Source organism: Ascaphus truei, chromosome 11 (assembly GCF_040206685.1).
Source record: "Ascaphus truei isolate aAscTru1 chromosome 11, aAscTru1.hap1, whole genome shotgun sequence".
NCBI lineage: Eukaryota > Metazoa > Chordata > Amphibia > Anura > Ascaphidae > Ascaphus > Ascaphus truei.
In genome coordinates, this window is record NC_134493.1 from 10734351 (window position 1) to 10747844 (window position 13494).

The following is a 13494-nucleotide window of genomic DNA, read 5'->3' on the forward strand; positions in this document are numbered from 1 at the left end:
TAGTCCTTCATACTGTAGCTAAAATACTAATACAGTATAATCCCCCCTGTGCAAAAAACTGATATTATGTGATATTTTTAGTACAATTTAAATATCATTAATCATATACATATTTCAAGTGAGCTTTGTACCTAAAGTAATTATTTATTTATTTCACATTTATTTTGCACTCTTTCCTGCGTCACTCACTTTCCCAATGTATCCCGTGGTGGTTATTTATCAACCCCAATTGTAATACAAAACAGCACCAGATTTATCCATGCTTTCAATAAATACTGTGCTGTTTGCACCAGTGTTGCCCATTTATACAGTTGGGAGACTTTGATAAATAACCCTAAGATGCGGTGTAAGAATCAGGAATCTTCAAGCAGCAATCCCACCCAGAAGCCTGTACGGATCTAACGCGTATAATGTTTGGTATCTCACCCCCTGCGCAGGTCCTGCTCTTCTTGTTAAATACTTTCATCATTTTATCCATCTTTTAGCCACGAGGCTACTAGGGCATCTTCTAGCCACGAGGCTACTAGGGCATCTTCTAGCCACCGAGGTTACTAGGGCATCTTCTAGCCACCGAGGTTACTAGGGCATCTTCTAGCCACCGAAGTTACTAGGGCATCTTCTAGCCACCGAGGTTACTAGGGCATCTTCTAGCCACCGAGGTTACTAGGGCATCTTCTAGCCACGAGGCTACTATGGCATCTTCTAGCCACCGAGGTTACTAGGGCATCTTCTAGCCACCGAGGTTACTAGGGCATCTTCTAGCCACCGAGGTTACTAGGGCATCTTCTAGCCACGAGGCTACTATGGCATCTTTTAGCCACCAAGGTTACTAGGGCATCTTTTAGACTGTAAGGAGCTCTGGGAAGAACTTAACCTCCCGAACACTTCTGATTTTAAACACTTATCTCCTAAACAAAGAATCAGATGTTACATTTTTTTTTTAAACAGAAAGTAGATCAGATCTGATTTTCGTTTTAGTATATTTTGACATATCGCTTATTTGAAGTGTACACTCACTTTAAGTGCACTCGCGAGTAAGGACATATCGCCCAATAGGCAAACGGCAGCTCACGCATGCGCCTGTCAGCACGTCCTGAGCAGTAAAACCGTCTCCCTACCTGTACTGAAGCTGTGCGCAAGCGGGGAGACTATAGAGCCTGTTACAAATGCGTTATTCACATCAGTTGTGCACGTATATGTCGATTGCAGTACAAGCATCGATAAGTGGAAAAAAGGGAGTGCTTCACTTTAAGTACATTTTCGCTTTACATACATGCTCCGGTCCCATTGCGTACGTTAATGCGGGGTATGCCTGTGTTACATAGTTACATACATGCTCCGGTCCCATTGTGTACGTTAATGCGGGGTATGCCTGTATTCTTATTCATTCCCAGAAGCAGGGGTCCAAAGACTTCCTTCAATATTCTATTCCACTGACCTTGACATCTAAGCTTTTCCTCAACTTAAACATCCCAGTGAAATGATAGGATTCATCAGTACATGCCAGTGGATGTATACCAGTATTAAGCCGCAGACACGGGCATACTTAAGAATAAATCTTGTGTATGTTGCTACGTAAACGCATCTTCTCAGGTGTTTTCTGTTAGACACCAAAGACATGTAGCCTATCAAAACCCACATACCATGCTGGAAATGTGTCCATAATACAGTAACTTCCACTGAATACAACCCCAACAATACCAAGCACGTACAGAACTAACAATAATCATATATCTAGAAGTCACTTACAGAACTTGGTCCAATCCAAAAGTTTTCTTGTTGAATATATTTAACATTTTCATAAATCCCTCTATTCCTCAGGACCTGAAGCAAAACAAATGCATGTTTTTACAATATATTAATTTACACCGCAAAGTAAAGAAGTAAAAACAACATCAAACATACAATAAATAATTTAAAACATATGGATTTATATAAACAAATTTAATAGCAATGACTTCTGTATGGTTCGGATCTGGCAGGCTTCATTGTGGTAATATGTTGTGATATTCTGCACCAACACTGCTATTGAATCCTACGGAAACTAATATTTTGTGTTATACAGTAATGTTGGGTGATCTGGGGGAGCAGTGCTGCATCTGTACATCTACGGCCAATGTTATTACATTTTGTATTAAACCCCCAGGATGTAATCATGTAAAATAAAGACAGGTAATTAAAAACCGGATTGCTGCTTTAATACTTATATTTTATATTTTCACAATCTCAGCTTAAAAGTGAATGTATTGTCTGTATACATTAATGATTAATTAAATGAGCAAAAGTAGATGGGAAGAGGGCCCCCCACAAAACCTTTGTGTGTCGTTTTTGAGCCATGGGCCGCTGGTTGAATAGCCCTAAATGTTATCACAACCTACTAGGAATTTACAGGTAAATAAATAAGCCTGAGCATACCTGTATATCAGAACTCATCAGCAATCAGCACTTCTAATAACTGTAGCGAACAGCAACATTGAAACTGTTAAATTTTATTGCTAGATTATTTATTACCTTGTGTTTAATTCTAAACATTAAGTTATATTTTCCACTAGTCACATGCCTCACAAATTACTACGGTACAAGCAGTATGATAAAAAGTCTACCTCGTATCACATATAAAATGAGTCTTCCGAATTAATACTTTATTTATTATACTTTATTAATTAAACTGCGATCATGCCATTGAAGTTTCTGTACGATAGTGCCAGAATGAGTACTTTCACAGTTTAATGAATAACCCCTAGTTAACTTTTGTTGTGACCAGAATGATGTACCTTGAAGTCAGTATGCAGCAAAGAAATGGGGAAGACTTCAGCAAAGTTCTTCATGTATCACTTAAAACATAATAATCTTTAAATGCATGAAAGAAACCACATGCATTCAATGAGTAACCGATTCAGTAGAGGAGGTGACTAAGAATAGATTATCTTTATTCTTAAATACTACACTAAATCATGCTTAACCCTGAGCACCAAAGAAACCACGCCCTTTATTTTTAATTACAATTAGAGCCTATTTGTTGCAGATCATGCTTATTATGTGTATATGATTTAAAATAACTTTAGGCTCAGTATATTTGAACATTAGTCTAAAAAGAATCTCAGAAATATCTCAGACCTGTCTGCGGGTCATACCGCTGCGGGACATACCGCTGGGGGACATACCGCTGCGGGGCATACCGCTGCGGGGCATACCGCTGCGGGGCATACCGCTGCGGGACATACCGCTGGGGGACATACCGCTGCGGGGCATACCGCTGCGGGGCATACCGCTGCGGGGCATACCGCTGCGGGACATACCACTGGGGGACATACCGCTGCGGGACATACCGCTGCGGGACATACCGCTGCGGGACATACCGCTGCGGGACATACCGCTGCGGGACATACCGCTGCGGGGCATACCGCTGGGGGACATACCGCTGCGGGGCAAACCGCTGGGGGACATACCGCTGCGGGGCCAACCGCTGCGGGGCATACCGCTGCGGGGCATACCGCTGCGGGTCATACCGCTGCGGGGCATACCGCTGCGGGGCATACCGCTGCGGGACATACCGCTGCGGGACATACCGCTTCGGGGCATACCGCTGCGGGGCATACCGCTGCGGGGCATACCGCTGCGGGGCATACCGCTGCGGGGCATACCGCTGCGGGGCATACCGCTGCGGGGCATACCGCTGCGGGGCATACCGCTGCGGGGCATACCGCTGCGGGACATACCGCTGGGGGACATACCGCTGCGGGGCATACCGCTGCGGGGCATACCGCTGCGGGGCATACCGCTGCGGGACATACCACTGGGGGACATACCGCTGCGGGACATACCGCTGCGGGACATACCGCTGCGGGACATACCGCTGCGGGACATACCGCTGCGGGACATACCGCTGCGGGGCATACCGCTGGGGGACATACCGCTGCGGGGCAAACCGCTGGGGGACATACCGCTGCGGGGCCAACCGCTGCGGGGCATACCGCTGCGGGTCATACCGCTGCGGGGCATACCGCTGCGGGGCATACCGCTGCGGGACATACCGCTGCGGGACATACCGCTTCGGGGCATACCGCTGCGGGGCATACCGCTGCGGGGCATACCGCTGCGGGGCATACCGCTGCGGGGCATACCGCTGCGGGGCATACCGCTGCGGGGCATACCGCTGCGGGGCATACCGCTGCGGGGCATACCGCTGCGGGGCATACCGCTGCGGGACATACTGCTGCGGGGCATACCGCTGCGGGACATACTGCTGCAGTGCTTTCAAAGTTTCAGTGATGATTTTGGATAATAGAGGACATGTAAAAGGGATTTGCACTGACCATATATGAATAATTGTGTCTGGTGCTCAGGTTCAGTACCTGCACCCCCAGGTACATTGAACATACAGGTGCAGCGCCCGTTATCCGATCATTTACCGAATTGGTTTTCGAGATTTCCCTGAAATTCTTTCAAAATTTGCCGCTGCGGACTAATGGCCCATCGGATTAACACAGCAGGGGTGCCGGCTGTGTTAATTCTACCAGGCCCTGTTATGGGGTGCCGGTATCCCGGTCGTGGGATCTAAACAAAGCAGAGGCTGAAATCAGCTTTGTTCAGCTCTGGAGACCCCCCGCTCACGCACACTATGAATAAAAATAAAATGTAAGCAGCTTCATTACCTTAGCAGCTATCCGTTAAGGTAATGATTTCTTATTTGGAAGAGGGGGGGTATGTTTGATACTAGTGTGCGGGAGCAGGGGGTCTTCTGAGCTGAACAAAGTTGATTTCAGCCTCGGGGACCCCCTACTTCGAGATACAGGTCCCGTTATGGGGTGCCGGTATCCCTCTGCTTTTTTTAGATGCCACAGTCACGTGACCCACAGGATTTTAACATGGCGGGGATACCAGCACCCCATAACGGGGCCTGTATCTTGGGAAGTAAGGGGGCCCTAGACCTGAAATCAATGCGGTTCAGCCCCGGAGACCCCTGCTACAATACTGTTGTGTTTAAAATGAAATGGAGAGGGAGCGGCTCAGTGAGTAAAAGACACTGACTGGCACTGAGTTTGAAGCAGGGGCGCCTGGTTCAATTCCCGGTGTCAGCTCCTTGTGACCTTCGGCAAGTCACTTTATCTCCCTGTGCCTGCAAAATGATTGTAAGCTCCGCAGGGCAGGGACCTGTGCCTGCAAAATGTCTCTGTATAGCGCTGCTTATAACTAGCAGCGCTATACAAGAACATGCTATTGTTATTATTAATTAAACCCCAGCGATCGCCTGCTAGAGGCGCGCAGGTAGCGTGGCTGATTCAGCCACTCTCTTACTGCATGTCTCTTAGACAGGTAGACCCCGGTAGGACTCACACAGCAGGGACCCCAGCTGTCTTAATCCGATGGGCCATTTAGTCTGCAGAGGACCATCTCAGACCACCACGCGCATGATTCACCCAGGTAAATGATCGGATAACGGCCGCTGCATCTGTACATAAAAAAGTAAAATCAGACCAGCACACAGATTAAAGAATGTTCTAACTCAAGCCTGAGGAAATGGCAGAAAGGCCCTGATACGCTGGCTTTGCTTTGTTCATCCTTGTGGTGATTATATACCTCTTACCTTTTACTTGCTATTACACTCTGTGGATTACAGTAGAGGCAACTTTTATTCTAACATTTGCTGTAAACTAGCCGGGTTACATTCTGGGTATGTGCTGGGTATGTGCTGGGTATGTTCTGGGCTAGTTTGAGGCACGTTTAAGGCATTTCTGCATTGACTAACGACCCATAGGATTAACACAGCAGGGATCCCTGGCAGTCCAATTCAGTTTGAATGGGACTGCCAGGGACCCCCGCTGTTAATCTGATAGGCCATTAATCAATGCAGAAATGCTGGGGCTAGTTTAAGGAAAGTTTAAGGCATGTATTCAGAATGTGCCTGGGTGTTTCCTGGGTCTTTTGGGGAATTGCCACTGGTTTTTGTTAGAATAAGAGTTGCCTCTACTGTATGTGATCCATCTTATATGATGTTTCATTAAAAGAGTTTGTATATTTACTATTTTAGAAGTTGCTTATTAAATTAACTTTCTTTTGTAATCACTCATTGAGGTAGCACGTTTTTAATTTATTCTGTGTGCTGGTTTGCCTTGACATTAAATAATTGACATTAGTGTAAATAAGACAAAGCCTTAAAGAAGACGTTTAACATTTGCCAGTAAGAACAATTCTGAGATTGTATGGAGGGCAGAGGAGGACACCGCAGAGATCAGAATCCAGGAGGAGATGCAGATAATGCTGTCTTCTTCACGTCAGGTTGTGTAAGTCATAGGTGGGCAGTCCATATGAAAATCTATACTTTCATAGCTTCCATTCTATGAATATTTATTTATATATTCTAAATATTGTATCAAATATTCCAATTATACTGACAGTGATCAAAAAGGCTTAACGTGGTACTGTGCTTGTTTTAAAAAGCCCTCAATATTTAACTTCGGGGCACAGCACTTTGCACTGTACTGTGTTTTAGAAGAATTTAAGCACTATTAATGCTGTGAAAAAGAAAATGTGAGAGAATCGAATTAAAAAGTAAGTGGAATTGTAAGTTTGTAATTAAAATACTAATCATACTCTGTGTGTAAAAATTAAAAAAAAGTAGTTGTACTCCATACCCCCTTGTAGCAATATACTTCAGCCTCTGGGGGGTTTAAAATGGTATCAGAAGAACAATGTGGAACTTCTTGACCTAACCTCATGTAAAGTAACAATCACACTATAAATGTTCCCTTCTCTATACAGTACATGAAGAGGTGCTGGATAAAGCTACAGTATCATGTTTGTTACAATAAAGATTCATTTTATTGAATTACTTACTGATTCTACGGTTTCATGCTGAGAAAATCCAATAGGTGCAATCCCGTAGATACATACAGCCAGAATTGTTATCAGTAAGTGTACAACTGTAATCCAGTAAGTAAAGAAGGGCCTAGGGTGAAACAAAAAGTTCTTATGAGAAGTACAGATAAAAAAACCTTTAAATATCTTTCATGTTTAAGAAAAACAGCAAGTATTCTGGTAAGCGACGCTATTTACCGAGGACAGCGGTTTGCAGCCTTTGTTCCATGTAACCCTGTAATTTGGAAGGAGTTCACGGAGAGAAAATTGGCAAGAACAGTTTACTCATGAAGGCCTAATCCTTTTATTCTTGTCACATTTAAATGGAATAATGGGAAAAGATTATTAAATGTTATATTGTAATGTTAGAAAACTTTATATTATAAGTATTGTATACATTAAACAACATTTGATAACCATTTAAATGATCAGGAGAGTGTGTGTCATACCTTGACAAAGCGCTCCGTGTAGCGTTAAACTTTGGTGTGACTTTCTGGCCCTCTTTTTCCCACATGACCATTAAATAACTATTTTGTTATGGGACACACACTCTCCTGATCATTTATTTGCTGGATACTTGTTGCAGTGCTCTGCCTTTCTTCCTCCTTCCTGCTACATTGATTCACCGGACGGATGCACACGTAAGGACCCCTACTTCAGGATCACATGGACGTTACAGCTTCATGAGTGAATAACTCGTCTACTACATGTTTTCCCCTGTATGAATTTCAGGACTTTAGGTACGTTCTAGGGTATTTCAAATGTTCATGATTCCTGGTGTTGTTGTGTATACTCACTCACCTATGTGTGTGGGGAGTTCACTATCTAGGAATATTTACCCAGTACCTGTCTTCAATCAAGCATATATTTGGGGGTCCCCCTACAAGTATCTTTCATTATTCTTCATTACTCCTCTCCTGGCATTGGTCATAGTTTCACGCATTGACCTCTATTAAAGGGGTTACCCCCTACCCTCACCTGGGAGGCGAGGGGTTAACTGGAATAATGTCCAGTACTGTGTTTATACCCCTGCTTCAGCCCAAATGTGTGTCCCCAAGTAAAATGTGTATTTTCCCCCATCTCAGTGTTTGCACCAACACATACTCTGGGGTCAGGTCAGGAGGGAAAGGGTTGATTGCATTCTTGTGTTTATGGCCCTTTGTTCCCTTTCCCGCCTTTTCAGTCCCCATTTGCAGACTGTGACATAGGCCGCCATTGAGACTCCATGCATCCTTATGGAGATTTCGGTGATTTGGGCCCGATATCAGAGAAGACTGCAGATGGCGCCAGAGAGGAGGAGCGGAGCTTCCCCATTGAAAGTGAATGGCACAATGTCTTTCAATGGGGATTCCTCGATCCCGACCTCTGGAGACGAGCTGGCAGCCAGATCGCAGAACCGCAGAAGCGGACACAATATCTTGAGCATGCCTTGAATGGTGCTACAAGTGTCATACTTCACACCTTTAGACAAAGGGTTTCTGGCCAGATCCCCTTCTGGCAGACTGGGAGACGCCAACCTTTTGGGAGTGGGGCTACGAAAATGAGACCCTGATTAGAATAATGCCCACCCCTGTGGGCAGGTATTACCTCGCTTCCCATGTGAGCTGGCAAGGGGTAATTCGGTGTAGGTAATTGGTAACCAATACCTGACACCCAATGTTAAGGGATTGGGCTTGAATCCTATATAACTGATTGTAAGCTCTATGCCCAGTGTCTTCGTTTGTATCCTGTATGCCTGAATGAATTGCCAATCCCGATCCTGGTTGCTTCATTGACCCAAACCGTAAATAAGTGTTCATATTCTGTGTGTTATTTGTATGTCTTGTGTGTTCATCTTTTTCAAGGAATAAACAATCTTTATTATATCTAAGTCGCATTCAAATCAACCCAGTTATTTTGGTGTATATTATAACCCTGTACAAGCTCCCGTGACAATAGCATGGGGAGGTTCTTCAAGAACTCACCAGCCCTTTACCTCCTCCCTAGATGTCCCTAGTGCCTTGACATGAAACAGATGTGATGGGGCTCCAGAATGTCTATAGCTTGGCATTGCAATCCGTCGCTGCAGGGGTGAGGGGGGGGGGGTGCACTGTGTATACTGCCCTTACCTGGGAGAGCTCTAATGTAAACGGGCAGCCCCTCCGCCCCCTGTCAAGGCCCCGCCCCCCATCATGGCCCCGCCCCCGACCCATTTTGGCCACGTCTAAAAAAGCTCCCTGCAGATCGCGGTGATGTGTCGTGCTGCGAGGCCTTAGCCTAAGAGAGCTGGATGCTACAGACAGGCACTGGCCTGCAGAAGGGTTGTTTATGATACCTGTGGTTTATTGTTTGGTAAGTGGGGAAGCCACCCAAAGAATGCTAGAGAATTGCTAGTTAATGCTCAGATAAGAGCAAGGATTTATTTTTATTCTTTTGTTTTGTCTTGATTGTGTCTGCTGGAGTGACAAAGAAAATAAAGCACTTAAACCAGAGCTGGATGGTCCTGTGATTGTGGTTTACCCTAAAAGACAGTGGGTTTTAAGGATCTCAGACAAGAACCCTTCAGCCAAAAAATTGTATTATTTCACAGTATGAATGTCTTTATTTATATAGCGCTATTAATGTACATAGTGCTTCACAGCAGTAATACACGTGACAATCATACAGCAGCGGCAGCTCTTATTCGAGCAAAAGCCGCCGGCTGCATGCATCTGGGAAGCGGGTAGCCGCGGCGCGTGGCGGCGCACTGTGACGTCACAGTAACATGCGCGCCCGGCTTCCCCGTCTTCCCCGTCTTCCCCAGGCTTCCCCGACACCCCTGGAGATCAAATTAGGGTAAGCGGGGGTGCGGGGAAGCAGAGGGGCAGAGCAGAAGCCGGGTTCGTGGTCCGGAAGGGGGGGTAATTGCGCGCGAAGTGGAGGGGGGGTGCGTGGGGGAAACGCGGCGGCGCGCGTTTTTTACTGGCGGCAGCTGGGGTAGATCCCGGCATGCCGCCGGCATTTACTTCAATAAAGTATGTCGCTACTGTATATAACAAATAATATAAATAACACATAAAGGGGAGAAGTGCTTCAGACATAACAGTAACATTTTGGAAAGGGAGTCTCTGCTCCGAAGAGCTTACAATCTAATTGGTTGGTAGGAAGGATGTACAGAGAAAGTAGGAGGGAATTCTGGTAAGTGCATCTGCAAGGGGCCAAGGTTTATGTATACGGGGTAAAACTTTCAATCATAGAGCTACTCATATGCTTCCTTAAGCAGGTGTGTTTTGAGTTGGGTCTTGAAGGTTGATAGAGAGGTGCTTGTCGGATATTGAGAAGAATTGCATTCCAGAGTTGTGGGGCAGTCAGTGAGAAGGGTTTAAGACGGGAGAGGGCTTTTGATACAAAAGGAGTAGAGAGAAGACATCATTGAGCAGAACACGGGATGGTGTATAGAGAGAAATTAGGGCTGAGATGTAAGGAGGAGCAGAAGAGTGTGAAGCTTTAAAAGTGAGGAGGAGAATTGAGTGTGTGATACGGGATTTGATAGGAAGCCAGGAGAAGGATTTCAGCAGGGGAGATGCTGAGACAGATTTAGGAAAGAGTAGAGGGATTCTGGCAGCAGCATTTAGGATAGATTGTAGGGGAGACCGGTGAGAGGCAGGAAGGCCGGACAGCAGGAGGTTAGTAGTCGAGACGGGAGAGAATGAGGGCCTGTGTCAGAGTTTTTACAGTCGAGCAACAGAGGAAATGTAATTTAATACTGTAATACTGTAATGTAATACTGCGGAGGTAAAAACTACAGGTTTTAGCTACCTTTTGAAAGTGAGAGGAGAATGTGAGAGAGGAGTCGAGTGTGACCCCTAGGCAGCGTGCTTGGGCTACTGGGTGAATACTAGTACTTCCAACAGTAATGTGGAAGGTGGTAGTAGAGCCAGGTTTGGGAGGAAGTATGAGGAGCTCTGTTTTTGCCATGTTAAGCTTAAGTCAAAGGACGGCCATCCCGGATGCTAGCAGAGAGACATTCAGAAACTTTAGTCTGTACAGCAGGTGTAAGGTCAGGGGTTGACAAGTAAATTTGTGTGTCATCAGCATAGAGGTGATATTTGAACCCAAGAGATGTGATTAGGTCACCTAGAGAGATTGTGTAAAGCGAAAGGAGAAGGGGTCCCAGGACAGAGCCCTAAGGTACCCCCATTGAGATCGATGGAGGAGGTGTTTGTAAAAGAGACACTGATAGTACGATGGGAGAGGTAAGAGGAGATCTAGGATAAAGCTTTGTTACGAATACCAAGAGTATGGAGAATGTGAAGGAGAAAAGGGTGGTCCACAGTATCAAACGCTGCAGAGAGGTCAAGTAATATGTGCAGTGTATTGTCCTCTGCCTTTGGCAGCATGGATGTCATTAGTTATTTTAGTGAGGGCTTTTTCAGTGGAGTGAGCAGTGTAGAAGCCAGGTTGTAGAGGATTTAGGAGACAGTAGGTGTTGAGAAAATGGAATATCTAGTTTTCAAATATTTTTGATCATGTCATGGACTTTGTTCCATAATGGTAGTACGAATTGTCGAGTCCACGATTTGTGATGAAAAGGGTCCACTTGGGCACAGTGGGTACACTTGGAAAAGATCCCCAGAATATAACGTACAATCAAACTGGGGTGAGGTAACATCTAAGCAGTAGTTTATATGTATTTACCTTGACCATAGTGTATATTGAACTTTTAGAAATAGCTTAAAAAATGTCCTCCCTGTTGTGCTCATAGTGGCTTGCGACGGCGACATCGCTCAGAAACAAATACATGGACTCCATCGAAAGCACTTACAGTAAGTGCGACGGTGACACCAAAACCACATGTGACTGTCTATAAACCAATCAAATTGTGCGGTATGCCCCTTTTAGTGACGTCACTTGTCTTGTCGCCAGCAACGTCGCTAAAAATCTAATTACAACTTTCGCCAGTGGCGACAGGTTACGTCATCGGTCTCATCACAGTCGCCAGCACTATAAGCGCGGCCAAAATCAGAAGATCCAATTCTATCTTCCAATTCTTTAAATACTTAAATTTGTCATGAAAATCAAATCAAATAAATATGTAAATAATGGATTGATAAATAAAGCTTTGGACCAAGATAATAAAAGCAAAGTTTCTAAGCTGTAGATTGTGAAAGAACACTTTTATGGAAGACCAGAATCTTTAAATAAATCCTCAAAGGATTTGTTTTTCTAGTTAGCAAAACAATCTCAAATACTTTTTGATCATCATTTCTTTAAATTAGATAAGGGTATACTTGGCAGAACTACAGGCACCACTAACAAGGCAAGATATGCTTTCCCTTATGCAGGACCTAAAATCTGAATTAAGAGAGACTTTCCACACTGAATAGATAGGTCCATGGACAAATTTAAAACGGAGCTGACTGGGGGAAAGGACTGATACAGTGGAACATAGCCTAGAGGGAATTCATCAATTTCAGTCAGAGGCTGAGCAAGAAATATTGCTATTACGTAGACAAGTAGACATTTGAAAAGGCTGAGGACAGCAAAAATAGTTCCCGCCACAATAATCTACATATTAAAAATATATCGGAGGAAATTGACGCAGTTAAATTAGAACCATATTTAACTAGCCTATTCCACATGCTTCTACCAGAGTCCGACAATGACCATTTGGCTATGGACAGGGCACACAGGGCATTAAAGTTGAGATACATCGACCCATCCAAGCCAAGAGATGTAGTGGTCAGACTCCATTTTTATAAAACTAAAGAAGCCATCATAAAAGCTGCAGACTCCTCACCAGTGACTATGCAGGATGACATACTTCAAATCTTCGCTGACTTAGCACCAGCTACCCTCCAGAAAAGGCGAAATGTTGCCGAAACCACCTCTATCTCGCGTAAACACCAAATAAGATATAGATGAGTTTCCCATGTAGGGTGATTGTCACACGTAATGGACAAACGAAATCTGCAGCAACAGTGAAGAAGCTAGAGCCTTACTGCTACACCTGGGTCTACAGGGCCCAGAACCAAATGGACAGGCCTCGCCAAAAAAACACCAGAGCAGGCTAGACCCCCCACTGGCAGATTGGTCCACAGTTGCTAGAGACAAGCAGAAGCCCAACCAATCAAAGTTGATTCCTCCGGAACTGAGTAGAATCCCTTGAGTTTATCCATATCTATAAACAATGGTCTATTAATATCCCATGTGAGGGCATTCCCACATGCTAAGGGCTGCCATCTGATCAAGTTTTCTTTTTTTGAGCCTGGGAGCTGAAACTCATCTCTCAAAATGTCAGAGGATTAAACACCCCCCAAAAGCATAGACGTGTTCTAACTGAGATGATAAGAATAGATGCGGGGGTAGTTATGTTTTACCATCCAAAGACCAAAAATTGTTAACCTGTAAACATTTTCCATCGATTACTCAAGCCTCATCAAAAACGAAAAAGTGTGGGATGGCAATACTAATTCACAAAAAGATACATTTCCAAATGTAAATTATTAAAACAGACAAAGAAAGTCGATTTGTAATGGTAACGGGCCTCCTTGATCTTGTCCAGGTTACTTTAGTGAATGTATACAGCCCTAATACAGACCAATATATGTTTTTCAAAGAAGTAATATATAAATTAGACAAACTAAAAAAAGGTAAAATAATACTAGGAGGCAATTT

General features: G+C 44.4%; 1 protein-coding gene across 2 annotated transcripts in view; it reads right to left on the reverse strand.

Annotated features, from left to right (window-relative positions):
- RHBDF1 (rhomboid 5 homolog 1) overlaps nt 1-13494 on the reverse strand; it is a 353037-nt gene that overhangs the window by 65430 nt on the left and 274113 nt on the right. For both annotated transcript variants that reach the window (XM_075565248.1, XM_075565249.1), the window contains 2 exons: nt 6838-6949; nt 1750-1824 (listed from right to left, as the gene is read on the reverse strand). In XM_075565248.1, coding sequence (XP_075421363.1) covers nt 1750-1824; nt 6838-6949 — 187 coding nt within the window. The remainder of the gene's footprint in view (nt 1-1749; nt 1825-6837; nt 6950-13494) is intronic.